A 24,970-nucleotide genomic window follows, 5' to 3' on the forward strand; every position below is an offset into this window, starting at 1 on the left:
GAATTTTCTAATAACTTTTCAAAATGTAGCTAGGTGTTAGTTAGGTAGGTCTTCCCCACCCAGGCTCTGGATCATTGTCATGTTGTAGAAGGTATATCTAGTGTCAGATTTGATATCCAGAGTTTGTTGATATTTACTGGAACACATTCTTGTATCCACACGTGAGACGTTTGCTCTGTCACGGGCTGTAACACAATCCAGAAGAGCTCTGTCCCAAGGTTTGGATTTTTTCTTTCCAAACATATATTTGGGTATTGTAACCGAAGTGCTCAACTTTTATTTCCCATTTTGACATGCTTTTTTTTTCTTCAAGTTTGTGCACTAACCCTCCTATCTCTTCTAAACCTTTCTGCAGGTGTCATATAGGGGTATTGTGTTGCCACACTAGGCAGCATATGGAAAGTTATGTATATCTAAAAGTTTTCTTGCCTAAATTAACTAGGATATTTATTAAAAAATAAATTTAAAAAAACAGCTTGCTGAAAAGCTTGCATTTCCTTTTGTTTAGAAATCAATAAATATCTCATATAATGTGGCCAGGGTTGGCTAGACATTTGCAGGCAACTGTATGTTTCTGTGTGATCCCAAGGTTATTATTATTAGTCTATAAGTGTATTATAATAATACTTATTATTATTATTTTTATTATTGGTGTGAAATGCTTTGTTTGAATTTCTCTTTATATAAACGGACAATCAGAAACATTTATTAATGTAAATTACTTGCCTTTAGGCTTTACAACTGAGTGTAGACTACAGTATAAAGAAATGCTTGTTAATTTTTATCATACCTAATACTTTACATGAACAGCCACTGAACTCTGCGTAAGCCGTGCATAGATTTATTACCTTTATTAAATTGACAAACACCTCCTCTTTTTGTATCACAATCATCCAAGGTCCAATCTCCACTTCCAGGGTGAAAACTTACACACATCTCATTCTTTGGCATCTGGGAATGTTCTAAAGGAAATGGTGTAAAAAACAACAAACGTTAAATTCTGTTTTATAAACATATACAGGTCATAAGTAAGAGCCTGAGATGTAAGAGCCTGTTCGTCATGGAATGGGAATGTTTTAGAGACGTGTTTGTTTAGAAGGGGTGGTTTTCTGAATTACAACATGCGTGATATATTTACGACCCTTTAGGGCCGAGTTTCCCAGTTACAACCCAGTTCCGTTTTATGAATTCGTTATGCAGAGAACCAGTGGAAATTTTTACACGCACTAACTTCACAGATCAAATTTTAACGGGCCGTGATGCAGCACCTGCACATCGTTTTACCTTCACATTCGATGTAGCCCCAGTGAGTCTGCAGAGAGGGTGTCATTTCCATCCCAGAAGTGCCCCATTTGAAAAGCAAACCGGAAGGAACATATGTACAGTTCTTTTCCATGGTTTGGATCTCGCTGGCATCCAGGACCCGATTCCACATGTGCAGCTGAGTAACGCCGCCACAGAAGGCTTCGCTGTTTTTGCGCACGCGCCCGAACGCGTCTTGCTCTTGACCTATGATGAAAATCCCGCCGCCCCCGATGGAGCCCGATTGGTACAGATTAATACCGCTTAGAATTTCATTGCCGTCCGCTGACATTGTCCACATGCCATCGTTTCCTGTCCAGCTCACGCACGCGGAGTGCCAGGAGGCATCCTTGGCGAAGGCCGGACGATAGGGGCTGTGTTCTCCGTGCACCATCAGAGCGAGCTTAACCGGTTGGTTTGGCTTGACCCAGGCTCGGAGCTGGAACTCATTAACGAAGGAGCCTGTGGAATAAGAAATCACAGTGGAAGGCCCGTGGCAAGCGGGACTGAATTGTAGGCGAGCGCAGATGGTCACGGCGCTCATGTTGGAGAACTTGTGCAGCAAACGAGCCGACTGAAGTTCGCTTCCACCCCGGAATTTCAGGACTAAAGTACCTTAAAAGATATAGCAGGAAATTATTTGGTGGTAAGATTTAGAATACTATAAGGCTTAATACCAAAAACTAGCAAAATACGCAATCTCAAATATATACACTATATGGACTTAAGAATTGAGACACCTGACTTCCAAGCAAATGTGGTTCTTCTGTAAAACTGTAAAAACAAATTTAGACAATTGTATTGGATGTCTTTGGATGCGATTTTTGCCTCCAATTGAACTAGGTAAGGAGATCCAAACCTGTTCCAGCATCACAATGCTCCTGTGCACAAAGCCAACTGCATGAAGACATACTTTACAAGGCTTGAAGTGGCATGAAGTGGGTAAAAGATCTCAAGAGGCCTGCTATAGAGCTCTGACCTCAACCCTATTAAACACCTTTGGGCTGAATAGGAACTCTAACTGACTTTACTAATGCCCTTGTGGTTAAATGAGCACAAATCTCCACAAGCAGACTCCAAAAATTAGGTTCAACACCTTCCCTGAAGAGTGAAGGTTACTATAACAGCAAAATATAGCATCTTAGTCTTTCGTCCATAAAGAGTATATAGATAATACAAAAAATGAAGGCACGTGGTATTTCGAGATCACCATTTTTTTCTGGACTCCTTGCAATCCACACGGGCTCTGAAATGTTCAAGGACTGCAGAAATCTAGTCAAGTTTCGTTTCTCTTCAGCGCCAGGTATGACTGCCAGGGATCCTGACCTCTGGATGCACAACTGGTTGACGGCATCCCAGGTTACTCTGGCTGGCCGATACTCGTAATAAACGTCCTCATCCGGCCATATATTTTGGATTTCCACATGAATGGCAAGAGCTGTCGAAAAGAGATCACGTCATCGTTTCGTAAAAAGCGTTCCGAATTCAGTACATCTCTGTTTTTTCCATAACTGGCATTGCCTTGGTATCAAATCGAACATGATTACAGTAAAGAAAAAACAGAAATTTCTGGAATCCGCGTGAATAATGAGAAGGCATCAACAGGAATAAGCATGAGATACAATGAAAGGTCTTGATAGCGAATGGTATAGCGAAGGTCATGAAAAACCTTTTTATATACGAATACTTACCTTTTCCAATGCCGTGCTGGATCAAAACCTAGGAATTATACAAAAAGTGTATCACGAAGCTCTGAATAACTACTGAGAAGATGAATTTGAAGGTTTATGATAGCAAATTGAGTCTACTTACAATGATATTGGAGCAGAGCAGTGTGAGGAAGTGCATTCTGTAACCAAAATATGGACAAAATTACCTCTTAATTATTTTACACTATTTAAACATATTATACCTTTTAAACACTGAATTACAGAAGATTTATAGGAAACAATGCCCTCAGTGTAGGAATACTGTCTTCAACACATTATAAGTATTACTCTGGTATATAAGTCTGTGTAACAAATAAACAGCCAGCTGAGTCCTACCTTTTAAAAGACATGTTTTGTCCGTGTGGGAAATAAATACGGTTTTAGAAGTTTCTTTGAGGAGGTTTGGAAGACTCGGAAAGTTCCCACAGCTGCACCACAGCAGAAGAAAACTCCACACTGGAGACGCTCGTGCGTGCGCGAGGGAGCGCTTTAGAGTTGCGCGAGCGCGCGCGCACGAGCGCATTCACTTGGCAAGGCGCGCGTGACGTGCGTCAGAAAGGGCTTAACATCAACAACATTATCAACATCTCCAACAATATTAATTATAATACCAAAAAACATGATTAAAAATATCATCATCACCATCATGAATAAATTCGTATATTCGTTATTATTAATAATAATAAATAATTATTATTATTGTTATTAATAATCATCATCTTTATTAATACAAATTATAAACTTCCTCTATCGATATTCCACCTTGCCCAATTATTGTTTAATTGAAAAATGAAAAAGAAAGCAACAAATGTTAGTGCATTTGTTCACAGTTGCATATTTAAATGAAACAAAAAAGCATCAGTTATAATAATTATAATATTAACATCATCATCATCATCATCCTCATCAACAATAATATTATCATCGATCAAATAATTGTTATATCCATACCTATAATGATATCATCATGTATAATAATAGTTATATCACCATCACTACCATCATCATCATTAATAATAACAATAATAATAATTGTATTAAGATAGTAGAGCTGATCATCACACCCATCTACACTTTTTCTCCAACTATTAGAAACTCACTGCTGACAGAAACGCTTTATTTGCTGCAGCATTACATTTTCCCATCACTAAAACTAATAATCCTGCTTCAGCATGACAACGCCCATGTACCTATTGAGCTCCATGGAGAAATGGTTTTGATTGTAAAGGGTAGAAGGGTTGGAAGAACTTGTGTCCTGTGTCCACCGACCTACACAACCTGACCGAACATTTTTTTTGGGATGCACTGGAATGCTGACGGAACCCCAGACCTCCTCATCCAAAACCATCGCAGCCAAATGAGCAAATCCTTATAACCAAAATCTAGTAGTAAAACTTTGCAAAAGAGTGTGAGTGAGTGTGTGTGGTGCTATAACAGATACTAAAAATATTTTTTCTTTTATACATAATCATACACGTTTCTTTTTCTCTTCTCTCTCTGTGTTTGGATTTGTCGAAACAAACAAGCTCCTGAGGTAAACAGTGATGCTGTGAACCACTCACTGTAGCTGGGGATGGTTCCACATGAACCATAAATCGTGAAGGTTAAACTGAAGAGCCATAAAAATAGTTTTGGACTGTAATAAATGGCTTAGGACTACAAACAACATAACTAAGTCTCCCTCATTGGACAGTTAAGAACCTTAGAAATGATATTCCTTGTTACCTAGATGGATTTCTTCTTCATACCATCTCACCACTGGCTCACACATTAGGAAGGATAGTGTGGCAAGAATTCTGGAGCCTACTCACCTTGCTTTGAGTTTTTGAAATATCACCGCACAGCTTGATGGCCCAAATGAACCGACAGGCCGAGTTCAAGACATTGAACTATGAGAATAAACTACCTTCTTAATCTTAATCAACACTCAAAATAACATTCTACATATGCTGTTTTTCAATCGGTGTTAAGGTTACAATGATCTCAGTTGTTGATCATTAGAAATCAGCTATTTAGACCACATGAGCACCCTGACACCTCACACGTTTCTCGCCAGAAACAACATGCTCTCACTGCCGCACCCACCTTACTTGTCAGATTTGGCTTCTATGGACTTTGCCATCTTCCAAAATATGAAGATCCAGCTCAAAGGTCACCATTTTGACACCATTGTGAAGATGCAGTGTGAATTATAGAAGCTGCTTGACCTTTTTTTTTTTTACTTCCAGGACACATTTTAGACGTGGAAGAAAGGCTGTGAACTATTTTGAAGGTGATAAGAGTGTAAATGTAGATAAAGTACTTTCTGGTAAACAGAGCTAATCTCAAAAATGTTTGATACCACCTCGTATTTCTCACTTTTTAGTGTTTGAAATGCTTTGATAATTTATCACACTTTTTGTGCCACTCAAATGAGGACGGGTTCCCTTTTGAGTCGGGGTTCCTCTCGAGGTTTCTTCCTCACAACATCTAAGGGAGTTTTTCCTTGCCACAGTCACCCCAGGCTTGTTCATCAAGGATAAATACACAAACTTAAAAATAAATTTTGTTCAAGAATTTTCTGGCCACTCTGTGCAGCCAGGGATGGTTTCTCACTATCCATTCTCATCCTGGGGATCCATAAAATTACAGAGAAAGAACAGGAGCTTTAAGGATTTGGATTTGGACTGTAGTTAATGTCAACAGTCTGTTACACTGACACAGGACTCCACTTTGCATCTGATCACCATCACTGCACCCCACAACATTGTTTATTTGTAATGGACATTTGGTGCCACCCAGATGGGGATGGGTTCCCTCTTGAGTCTGGTTCCTCTTAAGGTTTCTTCCTCACGCCATCTCGGGGAGTTTTCCTTGCGACATCGCCACCGGCTCGCTCATCAGGGACAAACTTACACATAAGGAACCATCTTATTCATTCTTTATCGCCATATTATCTGTGTAAAGCTACTTTGAAACACTGTACATTGTGAAAAGTGCAAAAGAAAGAATTCATTGAATTAATGACCAACCAGTAATATAAACTCCTGGAAGCTTCTGGAAGAGAGATGTCTTTATTATAAAAAAAAAAAAAAAGGAATTATTACATGATTATTATTACGTCAAAGTGAAACGCCATGCGTCGGAAAACGCTTGTGCAAAGCCGCAAGAACGTTGTATTAACGGGAAATATAAATTATGTGGGATGATCCAGTGCACCTTATTGCTAAAAAAAAAAAAACTTTTCCTCTATATTATATATTGAACAAGTACGTAGTGGAAAATAAAGGCTATATATTATGAACCCCACACAAGCACATTCATGTGTAAAATAATAATAAAAAGCTAGACATATGTGTGCATTTATTATTACAGTACCACTAAGCACATTAAAAAAGCCTTTAGTGTTCATAGCCCGATCTAAGGAACACTACGTGATTGAGACATCAAACCCAGCGAACGTCCCTGGAGCACGAGCTGACCCCCGAGGAGAGCGAATACACTATTTTCGGAACGGTTCGGTTTCTCAGGGCTTCTTGGATCTCGGTGGATTCCAAGTTTTCTTCGATGCTCTCGTCAAAGAGTTCTGCTAGAGAGCACAACGCAGAATGGAGGTCATCTCGTGCGTCCATGACGCTCTTTAAACACGGCAGCTGAAGGGCGTCGGCGGAGCGGACGTCCGTCTGTCTCGGCAGTCCGTGCAGGAGGTCGCTGACCGTCTTGGTCAGAGACTGGATTGTGTCTCTGAATGACCGGAGCGTGACGTCGCTGCCTCTGCCTGTGGAGGAATATACAAATATCTAATCTTATATCGGTGTGTATACAAAAATTATATGGACACACGAGTACAGGAAAACATACAATACCTCTGAGAGTGAGGGACAAGGAGGAGTGAAGCTGCTGGAGTGCGTGGTTTAGCTGAAAGAGCTTGGAGGCTGTGTTTCTCAAACGGCCCATTTGGACAGTGTCAGATCCCTCTTGATCGTTCTCCGCAGGTTCGGGCTTCTCCTGGAGCAGGAAACAAACAAATATTTTACTGCTGGAGACTTTACAGTCCACTTCCACACTTCGGACAAAAATTTGGTCTCCATTTGCTCTTATAATACCCTCCACTCTTCTTGGAAGATGTTCCACAAAGGCTTTATTATAGAGGTTGACCGATCAATCGGTACCGAGAGTCGATTGCTGGAACTATCTGCAAACATGCATAGTTTTTCCGGCTTACATTACCAGCTGTCATTACGAGAGCGACCTCTGGAGGCGAATCACTGATGAGGGGTGCTGTTACTTTTTACGTGCGAGACTGCGTGCTGCACGGAGAGCGCTAGGTTTAAAATGTATGAATTATATAGTTATATTTATTAGATAATATATTGATATTTATTTCCTTTTGCACATTTTCATTATTCTAAATCGGTTGATTAATCGGCTATTGCCAAGTACGATCCAACCTAGCTATCGGTGTCAGTGATCCACTATTGGTCGAGCACTACAATAAAAAATTGTAGATGGAGAGGTTGTCTAGGGTGCACTCAGTTCCAATTCATCCCAACAGGGTTGTGGTTGGAGCTCTAAATCAGGCCATTCACGATGTTCCACGTTTTCCATAACCTATGAACCATATCTCTATGGAGCTGGCTTTGTGCACAGGGGCATTGTCATGTAGATTCTAAGTTTTAAATGGATATTTTATTCAAAAAATTGCTTCCTCTTGATTTTTTAATTAGAAACCTTTTTCGCCCGACTTGTTGCCAAGGATATAATTTGCCCTATAAATTCTTGGGTCCGATCTCTAATGGACGCCGACTGCATTTGTAAGGTCTAATCTTTGTGTCCCAGCATCGAAGGAGAAAAAATAGAACAATGGAGCCCTGCTGAATTTAAAACAAAAGGTGACGGATGATGTTTGGTTCGACACGTGTGTTATCTTAACGACAGCGCGGCTGGAATAAGCCCCCGATAAGCCAGACTGAGCACGGTGTCCGCGAAAGCGCTCTACAGTACAATGTTCAGTGTAAAGCCTTTTTCGCTGTTTGTACATGGTGGCGCAGGGATACGGGAATTTGAGGAACTGGGAGTTGGCGAGTCTGCGGTGTCGAGGAATGTTTGGAACCGCCGTGAGCTCGTTCAAAACCCTTTCCTTTGCTTCCTTTAGTGTGAGTGCTGCACAAAGGAGATTTCAGCGCCACGATTGTCCCGTCTGCTCATGCGATTACAACATGAGGGTGTCATTTTGAAGAAACAGCTCAAAACGGAGATGATGCATGTCAAATCAAGTCAAATTTTTATAGATGTATATAAAAAAAAAAAAAAAAAACAGGAAATGCTCTCAAAGTGGGTACATTTGAAAAACAGACTGTGAAAACGGTAAGACAAATTTTTAATCGCTGGCGTGATGTTTCAAAGAGGAAAGTAAATAAATGGCAGGGGGGAAAATTTGATGTTTTAGAAAACCGAATAGGGCAATAGTATGGAAACACAAATATAAAAAAAAAAAAAAATCTAAATTAAATACTAAACCAGACCTGGAAATCAATGAAAACGGCAAAATGCCTAGAAACCCTCATTACAACTAAAGTCGAGGGGTTCTTTAAGGTTCCAAACAATTTTCGATGCCCGAATCAACTCTTGTTTAAAAATTTCCCATTTCCATGCGCCAACCTGTATACTGATACGTACCCGCGTGGTGCAGTGGATGTAGCTTTGCAATTTCTTTGCCACCTCCTGCATTTTCACCTTAAGGCTTTGCAAAATCTGGAACGCAAAAGAGATGCACTTAACGTTACCAATCAAATCGTTGTTACGAACATGAATACGGGAAGTTTTTAACAATAGGTTAAAATGTAAATATTAGAAAAGGAACCTGAGCTCTAGGTTGCGCTAACTGAGCATGTCTGAGCATCTCTCGGCTGATAAAAAGAGCCTCGTCCTGAAGAGCTCTCACACCTCGACACGTTCCCTCTCGCACGCACGTCCCGGCAGTCCTCTGAGCAAAAACAAGGAAGAGAACGAGTCAAAATACAGAGCCGAAGATATTAAAGACCACAGAGTAACAAACAGAACCTCACTTTGCCGATAGTGTCTGATCCGTGTTGAGGCAGAAGAAGATGCATGCCGGTTACTGCTGCCAGGTGAGCAGTGGCGCTCAGAGCTGCGCCCGTACTCTTAATGATCTTCCTCTGGGCCTCGGTTACCATAGAGGAGATTTCGGATTCACAGCCCTGAAGAATTAGAGAGACTTTTTAATATTTTCGCAAAAACGAGCACACGATTCATACACATTTGTTATCATTCTTAGACGAAAGAAATTTTCCCTTTACTTCAACTCCAAACCCAAATCTGTTCCAGCACGATGCACAAAGCCAGTGTCAAATACATAGCATGGATGATGTTGAATATATCGATGACTTGGAAAGCTGACTGCACACCAGGCCTCCTCACTTCCTCCTATATAAGTACTGATGGCTGAGGCTCTTGTGGCTAAATCTCTACAACCAAATTCTAGTGGAACATCTTCCCAGAAGAGTGGAGTTTACAATAAGAGCAAATAATAAATAAATGTGGAAAGAAAGAAAGAAAGAAAGAAAGAAAGAAAGAAAGAAAGAAAGAAAGAAAGAAAGAAAGAAAGAAAGAAAGAAAGAGAAAGAACGAACAAACGAATGAATTTACATAAGGGAATAGAAGGGAAAAAATTAAGAATAAGAAAAGAAGAGATTTAGAATAAGAAATAAAGAAAGACAGACAGACAAACTCTGCACCCCAGGGCTCCTCATTTTCTCCTACAACACCCTTGTGGTTGAATCCACAAACTTTTGCCCATATAATTTATTGGGCAGGATCATAACATTAGTTATAAAATAAATAAACAGATAAATGAATAATAAAAAAACTGCATTATGTTCAGCACCTCCACTCTTATAATGCTAAAGTATGCACTCATCCTGGGACACCTATTTGCTCTTTTTTCTTTTCTACACCTATTTACTGGTATGATTTATAACCCTGCTATCTTGCATCACCCAGAATCAGATTGTTCCCCTTTTGTTTGTGTCGGTTCCTCTCAGGCACCATCATGTCTGACTTTCTCAGTAGGGATTTTAATCTACCTGCTGTATTCAACCACCGTCTGAGCCTCGAATCATCCAAACTAACACTGCTTGTGTAATGCTGGCTAAAAGATGTCCACAATTTTACTCTTGGTGCATGTACCTGAATTAGGAGCTGAAAATATCCTCCTGTGTTCTTTACTTCACTCTTGAGCTCCTCCATGGTTTGGGAGACTGACTGAGTGCTGCAGGTGACACTGGAGATCCAGTGCCTGGTAATGAACACGGCTCTTTCGATAGCTGATGTAGCTCTCACAAGATGACTCAGTGCTTCGGTGTTGCAAGCAAACACTACACATACACACATGCACAGAACATCCAAATAGTGCTGACAGTATAATATACAACATGGCTAAAGTCCTTAGTGTGCATACACTGTACAGACAAAAGTATTGGGACACCTGACTTTTCCAACAGTATGTGGTGGTTCTCAAACCTGTTTACCACAAAGTTACTGCGTCTCTGCGTTTTGGCCTCCGGTCTTCTGTCAAATGTAGCTTTTTGAAAACGCCCTCCAAAGTGGATACATTTTGAAAATGGAGGTTAAAGAAAATAATGACGCATTTTCAGTCATCAGCAAAGACCCAGAGCTGGCAGCTTAGTGGTGCTGAGATTTGAACCCATGACCTTCTAAACAGAAGTCTTTACAACTTTAGGATGAATTGGAACACATGCCAGGCTTCATACATTAGTACCCGACTTTATATGTGGCTGAGTGATCACAAAAAAAAAAACACATACGGATCTTATGCTCAGTTGTCCACAAACCTTTGAATATATAGTATATGTACTAACACTGTATGATCGTTTAAATCAAATAAAGCTTACAGTTCTCCTGGCTGTTGTCATCCAGCTGCTCGTACAAGCCTGTGATGGAATTTGCGGCGTTAAAAACGGACAATAGGTCCAGCGCAAGTTTGTCCGCCAGGCTCTCGCTCTCTTCTGCCGACGACCTTGTGCGCAAACAAGAAACCGTGGCAGCTATGAGATCTTTGCAGACGCTGGGCAACGTAGAGTGCGAGCTGCTGGAGTTATAAGCAGGGGATTTGCTCATGCTAATCAGGCCTGGAGAAGAAAAAGAAAAGACACACGACAGGAAGACGTCGGAATTATTATTATTTTCCCCTCTGTGCAATGATACGCATAAAAACGTTGTTTTTGGGGATATTAAAATAAGCATTTCGTCAGATTTTTTGACATCAGACTGCAAAAAACACAGTGAGGTGTCCAACCTGTGGGCTCTGAGGAAGTGCAGTTTAAACTCTGAATGGGGTGAACTCGGATCTCATAGAGTCTCCCAGAGATGCGCCTGCTCTTCAGCAAACTCCGGCTCCTGGAAGAAAAATAAATAAATGCAGCAGGATTAGGATGTTTATGTACAGTCCAAACGGCTAAAAACTTTTATTTTTTTATCTTTTTAACCACAAATCATTGGCAAGGAAATGACAAATTCCACATTTAGTTCCTATTTACTCTTATTATAATCTTCATTCTTCTTGGAAGATGTTCCACTAGATTTTGTGGAGATTTGGATGTTAGGAAAGTCAGGTATTGATGTAGGAGGAAGTGAGGAGTCCTGGGGTGCAGTCAGCTTTCAATTCATCCCAAAGGTCTACACTAGGGTTGAGGTCAGAGTGCTATAGCAAGATCCTCCAACCCATCTGGAAAATATCTTCATGGAGTTCGATTTGTGCACAGACAAAACTGTGCCTCTTTTGTTCAGTAAAGAACCTCATATGGCTGAAGAAGTTAAGTGACCCAATACTTTTTTTGTACAAATGATAAAAAATAATAATAATAGTACCTTCTGCGAGAAAAAGACGACTCTGTGGACGCTGAAGAGATATCAGGCTCCCAGTGGTCGTTGGGGTCGTAAAACACATCGTCGTCATCTTTAGAGGCGCAAACTCCCTACAAGCAACGCAATCAGGAGAAATTAATACGGAAGAGAAACAAACAGTGGCGTTTCTTTTTAATCGAATGAATAATTGTATCCTAAACAAAATGTATGACGAGAGTTTTTGCAGCCTGTTTTGTAAGAATGTGGTTAATATGTATCGATGGAGTAATCAAAAGAAACCAAAACAGACCAAATAAATACCATATTTCAGGTGAAATCTTAAAAACAGCAAATTAAATAATGATCTTTGATAAAAAAATAAAAATAAAAACATTTCTGTGAGCTGAGTTATGAAAAAGATTCCCATGCTTTTAGAACGTTTCTTTCGTGTTTAGCCCCCATTCGCTTTTATAACAACCTCCATTCTTCTGTGATGTTCCACCAGATTGTCCTTGTGGACATTTGAGCTCGATACTAAAGTCAAGTATTGATGTAGGTGGACGTGACAAGGCCTGGGATGCATTTAGGGAACAGTTTGTGGAGGAACCACATAGGGCTGGGAAAGTCAGGTGACTGAATACTTTTTGTTCATATAGTAAATATTGTAATTTTTATTTAGTTTATTAATTTAATACCATCGTAACATTATTTTAGTCCACAGCAATTATATTTTATTTGATTATATTATAAATACCAGCACATTTCTTCATTGTATAATTTTTATTTTTATACTTCTGATCTCATGGAACAATCATAATCATTCCACTGCATGGTGTAGTGTATTTTTCACATCTACTTACCCGTTCGAGCTCCCTCATGACAGCCAAGTTACTTTGGAACTTCTCCATACTCCAAAAGGTAGAGATGCCCAATTTCGTGTTCTGCACTTGGATCTGCATTTCGGGGTTTCCTCTGACGTTCCCGGCCTCAGATACTTCATGCCTGCCAAGGAGCGAAAACACAGGGTGTTTAATTTATCGTTTTTCGGCAACTAAATAAAATCCAGACAAGACGACAAGCGTAGACTATAAAAAAAATTAATAAACAAACCTGCCAAACACTGTGTGTTTCCGGAATTTGGTGCTGATTTTGTTCGCTTCTTCGATCATGAGAGACAATTTCATGGCGTCCCACTGTGGAGGAGCTACGGAATGAGATAGGAAATGATCAATTTTCCATGTTTTAAATCATATTTAAAAGTATTATTTTCGTCAGACCGTCTTATACAAAGCGACTTACGTTTGATCTAATTCATGCAACTGTGCAGCTATGGGGTTGAGGGCCTTGCTCAGGGGCCCAGAGATGGCAGTTTGGTGTGCCTGGGATTTGAACTCATGACCTTTGGATCGCTCCCACATATAACTACTTTCGGAGTTTGTTATTTATTTAATTTTATTGTTGCTATTATTATTATTTAATATATAAAATTAAGTGTGTATATATTGGGGTTGGGAAATGTGGTAGATCTTGGTAGATCTTTAGCCTGCTATTGAGCTCACCTCAACCCTACAGAGATTAATTGGAAGGTTGACTGTACCCCAGGTCTTCTCACTTCTTTCTACATCAGCACATGACTTTCCAAAAGCTCTTGTGGTTGATTGAGCACAAATCTCTACAAAATCTATTGGAACATCTTCCCAGAAGCATGGAGGTAACAATAACAGCGAATGGGGAGACAATGTGGAATACACATTGTTTTCACATAGAAATGTCAAATAACCAGAAGTTTGGTGATTTTAATATATTTGTTCTGGTATTAGATAAGATAATATTTTGCAGTACGGCGCTGACAAATACATACGGCTAGGTCATAAACAGCAGCAGAAAAAAATGACCTTTGTAGCCAGGTCATATTTCAATAAGTTGACAGTGTTGTTTTTGAATTTATAACACCAATTTTGATACAGAAAACGACATACCCAGGACGAGTCTTACACCCACAGTCAGTATTCAAGCACCTATCCAATTTATAATGCTATAAAAGGGACATTTAACCTACCAGACTTTGGAGTCTGGTTCACTTTCAGGGCACGTTTCTTCTGAATATTGGTGAGATCCTCTGCAATTTTCCTCTTCTCTGCTTCCAGCGCTTCGAGGATTTTAGCATGACGGATATCGTTATCAAACATAGCCTGTTGGTTAAAGTAAAATTTGTAACATTAGGAAAATAACTTTTTTTTTGTTTGTTTGTTTGTTTGTTGTTTTTTTTTACATTTCTGCCCTCTACCCTGGAAGCTGTTTCAGGTTTCATTGCGACCATGGTTCCAGAGCTATGGTACCTGTCTGGCAGCCTGTGCCTCCATTTGTAACCGTTTCTTGTGCATGCTCATTTCTTGTTCTAGGAAAGACTTTGCGCTCTGCAGTTCCTCCATCTTGCTGGCGACCTTCTGCCTCTCAAGCTCCTCGGCTCTTTTTCTTTCATTCTCCTCCTCCTAAAGAAAAAAAATAGATAAATCTTTCTTATATTCAAGAAAGACAAGTGTCAATACATTGCATTAGTGCTGCTCATGAACAGTGGCTTTAACGTACAAGTTCTTTCTCTAGGTTTCTGATCTGGTTCTCATAGTGAAGCTTCTGGTCAGACAACTCTTTCTGTGCCATTTCTCGAGCCACTTGGATCCCCTGCATCATTTCCTCTTTGGCTTTCAGTCGGGCATCTTCGATCTCTGCCTCTAGTCTGAAGATAAAACCATATGACGTGGAAGAAAACAAACAGTTTGTGTTTAGTCATGGTTCAACAGTTTAGACATAAAACGTAAAACGTTTTATAAAATTCCTGTCAAATTTGTTTGCCCATTTCAGACAAGCCGTTTTGATTATTCAAAATTTTGTGAAGCTTAATTCTGAAATCAGGTCTGTCAAGTCTGATGATGATTAGACAAAATTGGTCCAACATGGTGGAAAATATACCAGGGATTCAAGGATTGCTGTCTTGTTTCATTGCTGTCATTTTGGTGATACAGTTAAAAAACGGTTAAAACTAGAGGTCGAACAATTAATAGGCAGGAAAAAATCCATACAAATAGTTTTTTCCTGCTTCTGTTTTGCTGTCATTGCCTGAAGCCCCTAGAAGCAAAGCTTTGTTGCCACGTGCTGTTTGTTTTTGCATCTAAGACTGCTCGCTGCACGGAGAGCGCTATATTTTATATATTTATTATTTATAAAATGTTAATTATATAATTATTTTATTAATATATTGATGTATTTTCTTTAGTACATTTTAATTATTCAGTACTGTTTTGAGTTTTTATTTTTTTAATAAAGTTCAGTACTATCGGTTGATTAATCAGTTATCAGCAAGTAGGATCCAAACTAGTGGTATCAGTCAAATCCACTATCGGTCCTTCCTCCAGTTATGACCATAAGCATTCTTCTGAATTATTTCCAATGGTGGCTCTACAATAGTAGCAGCCCAAATTTGGACAAAATGTTCCTTCTAAACCCAATCAGAAAAGAAAGATTTGACCAAATTGCTCTATGGGCTGCAATACACTTCTGAGCAAGCATAACGAGAAGTAAAAGAATAGCAGGAAGAAAAAGCCAAACAAAATTACGATTGGTGCCTGGCCCCCTAACGGTATCAAATTGTAAAGTAATTCAAACTAAAATGGACAAAATACATTTAAAATTTATCTACGAACTCACTGTGCTCTTTGAGCTGAAAGTAGCTCATTCTTGGCAAACTCAAAATCCTTCTGGCCATCTCCATTGCTCCAACAGGACGCTCGCTTTCCACACTGCACCTCGGCCGGGTGGTTGAAGCGGAAATAGTGATCTCCTCCCAGAATCACTCGATCGCCCTGAATAAAGCGTGGTAATAACCGATGAAAGCTGAACTAAATGTTATACACCGAGACTATGATTGCTACAGTGTCTCATTTCTCTTACGTGGTGGAGAATGGTGGTTTCGAGTACAAGGTTTCCGTTCACAAAGGTCTTGGCGCTTTCCATGGGGGTGATGCTGACTGTGCCCTTAAAGTTGGAGATAACACTGAAAGCGAAATAGGACATGAATTCTGAGTTATTTTAATAATTGTATATTACATTCCAGAGAGAATTGGTGTCATTGGTATCTAAATATCACATCCGCCTCATAACGTCACACAAGAAATAAATACCAAGAATTTGAAGAATGTAATCTATAAAAGAAGCGCTCCAAAGAAATGAAAGGATATACTCAAAAAGCCATTGATTAATCTAAAACATTTGGTTCAATCCTCTAAAGACTTATCTACACACTATACAGACAAAAGCTTGTGGACACCTAAATATAAGATTATAAGATAATGTAATAAAAACCCCACTCTTCTGGGAGGATGTTCCACTAGATTTTAGAGTGTGATTGTTGACACAAGGGTGTTAGTAACTTCAAGTACTAATGTAGGTAAGCTGAGAAGGTCTGGAGGTGCACTTAGCATTTCAGTTCATCCCAGAGATATCAAATAGGACTGAACAATTATAGCAGGCCACTTAAGATCTTCCACATCTTTCTAACCCAGTGGTTCCCCAAACTTTTTTGCGCCACGGACCGCTTTAATATCGGACAATATTTTCACAGACCGGCCTTTAAGGTGTGGCGGATAAATGCAACAAAATAAATGATACGACCGGCATAAAAATGGTATTTTCTAAATATAATAATAAACGTGAATCCACTGTTTTGTTTTTTGTTTATTTTGCTCGCTTGGGGGTTTTAATTTATCGGTACTGTATTATGTGTTAGCGGCCGGAGCAGCCCCTTTAAGAAGGTAGCAGATGGAGGTCAGACATGTGAATTAGGGAAGCATCATGACATGAATCAAGAGTGAGTCATAGACAGATGTGGCAGAGAGAATCCGGCCATTTTCCAAAATAAAACAGTTTAGAATCAGATAATAAATAAAACGGAAATAATGTTAGTTATATGTCCGCAGCCCCGGGTTGGGGACCACTGTTCTAACCCATGCTAACCATATCTTTATGGAACTGGCTTTGGGCACAGGGGCATTGTCATGTTGGAACATGTTTGGGTCTTTCAGTTAAAGTGAAGGGAATAATTAATTCGGTTCGCATTTCCATATATTTCATTCTAAATAACTTTAGATGAGCGGGAAGATTGCAAGATGTGATGTGATGCATCGTTTGAAACGTATTTGCATCGGTAAAAAACCCCGATTTGTTTCTATGTATTTATTAGTAAATGCGCTTCACTTTTATTATTTAGAAAGTGACCAATAGTTTGTGACCAATATTTTCTATGTAGATTGATCTTTCCTCGCTAAAACGGTTTCTCGAGCGCGTTCTCTCAAATCCACCGCTGCTACGTGAATATGACGTATCACAACACTACAGAGACTAAGTATCTGTACCATATTGAATTGCATAGCATCATATTTTTCCCATTGATTTGCATTGTGTTGAAATCTAATCGGATTTGGAATTGCATTGTATCGTAATGGGGTGAATCGTATTGCATTGGTAACCGCTTCATATGTTTCTTTGATGTATCGTATCGTTGGCTATGCATCGAGATGCGAATCGCATCGACCTCGGTTATGGAGATTCCTGATAGACGAGCTACTTTGAAGGAGCTTGTGAAGATTTTGTGCTCATTCAGCCACAAGAGTGTTAGTAAAGTCAGGTACTACTGTAGGAGTGAGTGAGGACACCTGGGGTACAGCCAAAGTTCCAATTCAATTGAAGTCTTATTATAGATTGTAATATCTATAATTGTACATGTCGGTTTATGAGAATGAAATGTTTCTACATTGTATATTTAAAAGACTAACTACCTGAGAGATTTATTACAAAGGGAGGTAAGGCAAAAACTTTGTGAGCCAATCAGACACCAATCTTCTTTTCTTTTTTTAAATCAACAGTAAAAGTTCCCAATAGCCAGATGTCCTTGTGGAACTCAAGGCATTGGATACCAAAATGGGGTATTATGCTGTTTTATTATGGCATCTTACCAATGTTCATCAGCAATAAGAGCCCCGGTGAGCTGGATGTCGTGGGCCGACTCAGACTTTAGCTTTCCGACCTTGGTCTGCCCCTCCTTAATCATGTATAAGAGCATCTCTGACAGCTGAGGATCCTCATTCAGGTTCACAAGGTTAGGAAGCCGGTTATCCACTTTAAATGTGATGCCTACACGCTGATATATGGAGAGGGGAGAGGGGGAGAAAACGGGGAATATGTGAGCATGCTGCATTCTAAGGCTGATAAAGAGCTTTGTTGGAAACTAGAATAAGCGGAAAACACCAGCCTGGAGCTCTTTCGTCTCTTCGTGCTTTCTTCTCTCGGCGTGTTCCAGCTTTTCCTTCCACTTTCTAATACGAGACAGTAAGAAATATGTGACACCAGTTTGTGACACCAGTTTGATTTCAGTGGAATGAAAGTCGGGGCTTACCTGTGCACTTCGGCCATTTCGCGTTCCTGCTGAGAGAGTTGAGACTTCAGGGTGAAGATTTCCTGCTGGAATTGTCTCATCTTCTCAGGTTCGATGCCCTGTGAGCTCATCTGGGCCGCCCGGAGCTTCTCCACCTCTGATTTCAGCTCTGGCGATGCAAAAGACGAGACATGCATACAACCCAGGTACATATCGTGCTTATCTACTGCCCTCTGCTGAGTGAAACATAAACTTCCCATAAGTGTGATCAGGGCGAAAACCGACGAGAATGCGTGGACGCACTGACCTCGGATCAGCTTGGCGTTGTTATCCTCATTGACCTTGGCGACATTGATGATCAGGCGAGCCTGCTGGGCATAGCGCAGAGTGCTCAGGCTCTCGTCGATGTTACTCGTGGCTGGACTCAGTGTTGCGATCATGGCCGTCTTCGAGTTTCCGCCCAAGCTTTCCTTCAATAACCTGTATGTCAGAGAAAGATAGAGAACCTGTTTAGGCAATTACATTGTTTAGGGAAGGTCTAGGTCAGAGGCAGGACTTTATGTCTAAACTTAGAACTCACAATGAATTACATCAACAACAAAAGTAAAAAGAAAAAGCTCTGGGTCCAATTTTACTGAGAAGATTTTGTCATTTGTATTCGTGAAGTGACCATGTGGTCAAATTCTTACCAATGACAATAATCCTTAGAGGTCTAAGAGGATAGTTGGTCATGCTGAAGAAATGAACAAGGCAACAAATTTTCTCTCCTCAGTCGGTCGACCTCTGATTCATCGCTTTTGCCGATTAATTGCCACCGATAATTGATTACTGGAACTATCGGCAAAAATCCGTACCAATAGTTTTTCCATCTGTGCTGTCATTATACGCTGTCATTATACAGTATGAAAGCGGTCTCTAGAGTTGAATCGCTGTAAACTGTACCTCATTCATGTTAGTTTATAATGCATTAACTGCATTTAAGTAAACAAATGAAAATTAACTTAATTTCAAAATGCATTAGCGAGTGTGGAAAATAACGAGCAAATAAACATTGCTTTTAAAGCATTTATTGCCTGCAGTTAATGATTAAAATGGCAATCTCTAAATGCTGACAACATCTAGAGTAGAGGTTTTCCCCGATTAATCTGCGCTGTTAGTTTATTACTGGAACCATCAGCAAAAATCCATACAGGTAGTTTTTCCTGGTTGCATCCGTTGCTAGAGCGGCTGAGAAGGTCCACTGTTGTTACAAAAGCGGCCTCTAGAGGCGAAACTCTGATGCCTTGTGTTTGTTTTTACGCGAGAATGCTCACCGCACAAAGAGTGCTGTTATATGTATTATTTATAATTCATTTTTATATTTATTATTGTAATGTTATGTTTGTTTTTTTATCCGGTATCCATTTTAAAAACTAAACTGATTATTCGGCTTTCAGCAAGTACAATCCAACCTAGCTATCGGTAAAATCTATGATAGGTCTCTAGTCATAACCAGCCAATTGCCAGGATTAAGGAGCTTATATTTCCACACAAACTGAGAATACTAGCATGTACAAAAACAGGCAAAAAAGAAACCCCTTTCTCACCACGTCAGGACCGACTCTCTGTATGGGATGAAGATTTTCTTTCTGGCCTGAGCTTGCTCAGAGAGCGAACAAATCACCTTCCCCAGAGTGAGCAAAGACTTGTTGATACTTGCTCCCTCCTAATGAGACAAAGGAAGGCGAAATGTACTTTCATACAGAAATCGAAATTCATAAAAACAGCAGTGCAGGACTTCGGAACGGTCAGCGTACCCTCAGCCGGTCCCCGCTGGTCTGAGCAGTGGTGCATCGCTCGCTGCCAGCCAAATCCACCAGGTTGATTCGGCTGATTATTCTGTGATCGTGTTCTTCGCCTTCCACTAATTCTGTCTGCACACAAACCGACATGACACTAATTAAAATGCATTGTGGGGTGTTTTCTTTTTTTCTTTTTACCCCTGTGACAAAAGAAAACACTGGAAACGTTTTTTATGAGAATTTATAATTAAAGACAAACCTTAGTCTGAGTCATGACCAGAGTGAAGACAGAGTGAGACCGGGAGCTTTTGTCATTCATGCCCGTGGCTGCAGTAGCGCGCTGTTTGTTTCCGAGCTCAAGCCAAGTCTAAAAGTGCATACAGTGAGGGGCAGTGAGAAACTATCATCTTGCATTCATTAACTTTCTTGAAGAATTCGAGCAAGTAGAAAAAATCTAAAGAGAAAGAAAGAAAGAAAGATAGAAAGAAAGAAAGAAAGAAAGAAACAGAGAGAAAAATAAGAAGAAAAAAAGGACAGTGGAGCTTGAATGTATAAAAAACACAAAAGAGAAAAAGAAAATGTTGTGACAACAATGAAAATAATTCGGAACAAAGAAAGGAGGAAAGAAAAAAGAAAAGAAGGAAGGAGAGAAGGAGGAAAGGAAGAAACCTTAATAGAAAGAAAGCATAAAAGAACGAAACAACAAAAAAGAATGAAAAGAAAGAACGAATGAGAGACGAAAACAACAAAAGAAAGAAGCATGACAGATAAAAGGCATAAAGAAAGAAGAAACGAAGACAAACAAGCCTGAGATCAACAAAAAACATGAAAGAATTTAAAGAAAGAAATACATTTATTTTTTTTTTAATTAAAGGGCAATAAAAAGAAAGCAGGTAAGAAAAGGTCTATTGCGCACAGTGTGAATTAATAATCAGTACACCAACACATTACCTGCACATCAGTATATGAAGTGACCACATTCCTGTTCACAAAGATATAAAGCATTAATTACACACAGCAAATAAAATAAAAAAAAAGAAAGAAAGAAGTTCACACGTCAGGATTTCTTACGTAGAAAGATCCGCCACGTACGGCCCGTCAGTTGGATGTTCTCTCACCCGCAACTAAAGCAAACAGGAAAAAGGTATTGATGAGAAAGTGGGATTGAATCGAACAGGAAGTTCATTTTTGACTTCACTTTACTTACGGGCATCTTCTTCTGGTTTTGTTCGTCCTTCACTACGAGCAAATCGTGGATCTTCTCATTATACACCTCGAAGTAGCTCATCTCCAGATGACATGTCAGCTAGAATTAAATATATAGAATCACTATATCATTGTCATTTAAGCCAGTTTCATGAAGCTTGTGGTCAGAAAAGTGTAAAAAAGCAAGTAAAGAAAGAAGCATGAGACAAGAAAGTCACAAAAAAGAACAAAAAATAGCACAACAGAAACAAAAGAAAGCATAGAAAGAAAAAAATGAATAAAGGACATTGGAGCTCAAAAGAAAGACAAAACCTTGAAAGAAATAAGGACATTTAAATGAAAGAAGGGAAAGGAAAGAACAAACAAACTAATGAACAAACGAACGAAAGAAAGAAATGAGACAAGGAGGTGTAAAGAAAGAAAGAAAGAAAGAAAGAAGCACAACAAAAAGGAAAAAGAAAAGAAACAAATATAAAAAGAAGAAAATAGAAGGAGAAAGATTAAGAACAAGATAAGAAAAAAGAAAGAAAGAAAGAAAGAAAGAAAGAATAAAAAGGCACAAAAGATGAAAAAGAAAAAACAGAAATTCACAAAAGAAAGAAAAATTAAAAGAGAGAAAGCAGTAAAGAAAAGAAGGCAAAATTAGATAGGAAATAGAAAAAAAGAAAAAAAAAAAAAAGGTGTAAGTTGCTCTGTGGGCGGAGCCTCTGGGGACACGGTTACATTCGAATCATTGGCAGTTTTCTGCAGAAAAACAACTCACATCGTTTTTGATGGCACTGGACACTTTTACAAAAAGCTCCTCGCAGAATCGGGGTATGACTCCGACCTCCTCGCCAAAACCCATCATGCTGGTAGGAGAAACAAAAAAAGACATTGTAAATATTGTTACTAGCGGTGTAACGATACACGTATTCGTACCGAACCGTTTCGATACGGGGCTTCCGGTTTGGTGCACACGTGTACCGAATGCAATCCGTTTAACGTGCATAACACAGTTACAATCTGAGTTCCCTCGCAAACGTTTTAGGTGGTGGATCGCAAGTTTGTTTAGTCTCCGCCTCGCATTTTAAGCGGCATAGTGGATTCTCGATCCATAGTGTTTTCCATAATTTTCAATTTCAAGAATTTTTCTTAAAAGGAGAGAATCCTGACAATATCGAGGAAGTAAATGAATGCAGGATGGCGAGAATGAGAACATTTGTTAAAGTTTGATAAAATAAATAGAACAGTAAGTAAAAAATATCTTTAGAAAATTAAATATTAAATGTAAAACACACACACACACACTTATATACACATCTGTATTTACCAAATGATGTCTAACAAATGTAAAGTATTTCGTGAAATTTTTCTATTTAATTTTATTAAATCGATTTCATTTGTGGCAATTTTATCGATTAAATCAATATAAAAAAAAGTGATTTATTTATGTATTTAATCAATTTTTTTTCAAAATGTAATGTTGAACCCAGCCGTGAATTTTGTGTACACGCCTAATCAATACTTTTATCGTCTTCTTGACAGTGGACTTCTTTATGTGTTTAAAGGCTCTGGCATGGAGAAGCTGGTGTTGGATCTGTGATGATCTCAAATGTTGAACTATTTTATGAGTTGCTCAGTAGCTTCTAGTTTTATAACCACAAATGACTGTATAAGACTGTACAAAGAACATTACTCATAATCTTACACTCCAGTGCTCATGTTAGTTCTCACTCTCCAGTGTTCTGTATTGTTTAAAGACTATAATCACACTCTTGATGTCACCCAAATGAGGATGGGTTCCCCTTTTGAGTCTGGTTGCTCTCAAGGTTTCTTCCTCATAACATCTAAGGGAGTTTTTCCTTGCCACAGTCACCACGGATGCTCATCAGGGATAAATCCACATCACTCACCTTAACTGTTAAATTCTGTAAAGCTGCTTTGAGACAAAGTCTGTTGTGAAAAACGCTATAGAAATAAACTTGACTATATCTTGTGCTTGGATAGAATCCTAAAGAATTTCAGTTAAAAGACTGACTTTATTTAGCTTCTTTCAGATCGTGAGACTTTCATACTGCCCTGAAAGACATCTCACTCACGTGTAGGATTTCCCTGAGCCTGTTTGCCCGTATGCAAAGAGGCAGGTGTTAAATCCTTCGAACGCCCTTTCTAGTAACGGTCTGGCAAGTTTTTCATAAATCGTCTGCTGGCCGGCGAAAGTCGGGTCGTTTTCGTCGGCCGAGTAGAAGCAGAAGTCGAACGAGAACGTGTACGTCTGTTTCGTGTCCGGATGCTGCACTACGGTCTCGTGCTTCTCCATGAAAATCATCTGCCGTCCGTTTTCATTCTTTTCCCTGGAATACATAAAGAATCGAACGATTCCGGGTGACAAAACGGTTCAGGAATCTGCAACACAATTCTTTATTTATTTATGTGTTTACCTGTGACTCAGTGGTCGTACTCGGACGGCAACAGTCACCGCGCTGTTCTCCGTTTTCAGCTCTTTAGACGATAAAGGTGCAGCCTGACTCCCTGAAACCCGGGTCTCAAACACAGGAGGCTTCGATGCTGCTGGAAGCTGATTCGCAGTCTTTTTCATTGCAACAGATATCGTGCTCCTGTTTTGAGCGATAACCGCAACTTTTTTATCGCCCGCACCTTGAATCGGGGCGCCGCTGGATTCCGAGCATGACTGCTTCTGCTTTTCAGAAGCTGCTTGCTTCGAGGTTAATGCTCTTGCAGGTTCTTTTGCTGAGAGCTTCTCGAAAACGTCTTTCTTCAGAGTTATTCTCTGGAACTGGGTCTTCCCGGTCGGGGTTGATGATGCGTTCTGCTGTCTGCCAATGCTCTGGGCTTTCTCTGTAATCTTCCCGGGTGTGCCTACTGTTGGCTTGGTGAGATCTTTCATGCTGGATTTCACTCCTCTTTCTTTTAGGCTGGCAGACCTCACAGGAGATGCAGATCCTGTTCGGTTGTTCGGCTCGGACAGGACCTTCGAAGACGTCCATGCTCGTTTCTCGGGCACACTAGACGTCAGAGGATGAGAGCTTTTCTCGGGGCCTCCTCCTGGTCTTGTTCTCCTTTGCAAAGTTAACCGTTTCTCCAGATTTTGGTTCTCAGCGTTTTCTGAAGCCTCCTGATCACCAGTCGGTGTGGGTTTGCTGTTTGTGTTTCTTCTCTGAAGGGTCAGACGACCAGCACTGGACGCCTCATCAGATCTGCTTGTCAAGCTGGAGATTATATAGGTCTTGTTGATCTCTTGAGAGCTGCTCAAAGATCTCACTTCCTTGTCCTCCATTGTCTTCTCCACTGCTTTTTAACACCAAATAATAAGAAAATACGATTAATAAAAAATAAATTACACATTTATAACCTCTTTTTCTCTCTTTGACACGCTGAAGACACTTACATTTGTCACTGTCACTACTTTATTTGCCTATTTAATTATTTGTTTTATTTGTTTACTTATTTATTGGACTGTTCATGAAAACGTTTTTACTGTCACACATATGACACACAACACAATTAAATAAACCTAAAAACTTTGTGAACATACCTTAATAAACATTTAGATACACTTCCTAATAGAAAAGAATAAATAAAATAAAACCATTAATGTACCTTTTTAAACCTTGTTTTGATACGTTTGAAGTTTCTCTTGCCTACGCCGCCATCTTGCCGCTTCAATTCAAACCGAT

General features: G+C 39.6%; 2 protein-coding genes across 6 annotated transcripts in view; both read right to left on the minus strand.

The window, feature by feature from the left end:
• The window catches only part of LOC124391108 (adhesion G-protein coupled receptor D2), a 63,012-nt gene extending 59,551 nt beyond the window's left edge, over positions 1-3,461 (minus strand). For all 4 annotated transcript variants that reach the window (XM_046857459.1, XM_046857460.1, XM_046857458.1 and 1 more), the window contains exons 1-6: positions 3,348-3,461; positions 3,115-3,151; positions 2,994-3,021; positions 2,513-2,740; positions 1,285-1,917; positions 849-962 (exon numbers count right to left, since the gene is read on the minus strand). In XM_046857459.1, the coding sequence (XP_046713415.1) occupies positions 849-962; positions 1,285-1,917; positions 2,513-2,740; positions 2,994-3,021; positions 3,115-3,151; positions 3,348-3,361 (1,054 nt within the window). In that variant the 5' untranslated portion in view covers positions 3,362-3,461. The remainder of the gene's footprint in view (positions 1-848; positions 963-1,284; positions 1,918-2,512; positions 2,741-2,993; positions 3,022-3,114; positions 3,152-3,347) is intronic.
• A 2,584-nt stretch (positions 3,462-6,045) lies between these two features.
• Positions 6,046-24,970, minus strand: kif14 (kinesin family member 14). Of its 2 annotated transcripts, none has more exons than XM_046858484.1 (30): positions 24,894-24,970; positions 23,714-24,581; positions 23,372-23,626; positions 22,054-22,141; positions 21,292-21,390; positions 21,156-21,208; positions 21,036-21,066; positions 20,344-20,451; positions 20,100-20,216; positions 19,890-20,008; positions 18,611-18,783; positions 18,325-18,472; positions 18,181-18,244; positions 17,885-18,069; positions 15,825-15,927; positions 15,582-15,736; positions 14,466-14,613; positions 14,216-14,368; positions 13,936-14,068; positions 12,987-13,080; positions 12,737-12,878; positions 11,901-12,007; positions 11,329-11,429; positions 10,925-11,161; positions 10,200-10,387; positions 9,059-9,211; positions 8,854-8,976; positions 8,670-8,744; positions 6,857-6,998; positions 6,046-6,768 (listed from the first exon to the last, which is right to left on the minus strand). In XM_046858484.1, exons 2-30 carry the CDS (start codon positions 24,568-24,570, stop codon positions 6,437-6,439), a joined length of 4,683 nt encoding a protein of 1,560 aa, XP_046714440.1. In that variant the 5' UTR covers positions 24,571-24,581; positions 24,894-24,970; the 3' UTR covers positions 6,046-6,436. The 2 variants fall into 2 exon arrangements, with proteins under 2 accessions (XP_046714440.1, XP_046714439.1); XM_046858483.1 differs by having other exon boundaries at positions 23,714-24,584; positions 24,894-24,965.

Source organism: Silurus meridionalis, chromosome 9, assembly GCF_014805685.1.
Source record: "Silurus meridionalis isolate SWU-2019-XX chromosome 9, ASM1480568v1, whole genome shotgun sequence".
Lineage (NCBI taxonomy): Eukaryota > Metazoa > Chordata > Actinopteri > Siluriformes > Siluridae > Silurus > Silurus meridionalis.

Coding starts and splice junctions, on each gene's coding strand:
- kif14 (XM_046858484.1), bottom strand. CDS start 24,570: ATGGAGGACAAGGAAGTGAGATCTTTGAGCAGCTCTCAAGAGATCAAC. Junction 21,067..21,155: donor TACGTGGCGGATCTTTCTAC/GTAAGAAATCCT, acceptor CTTTGTGAACAG/GAATGTGGTCACTTCATATA. Junction 18,070..18,180: donor AAGAGACGAAAGAGCTCCAG/GCTGGTGTTTTC, acceptor TCCATATATCAG/CGTGTAGGCATCACATTTAA.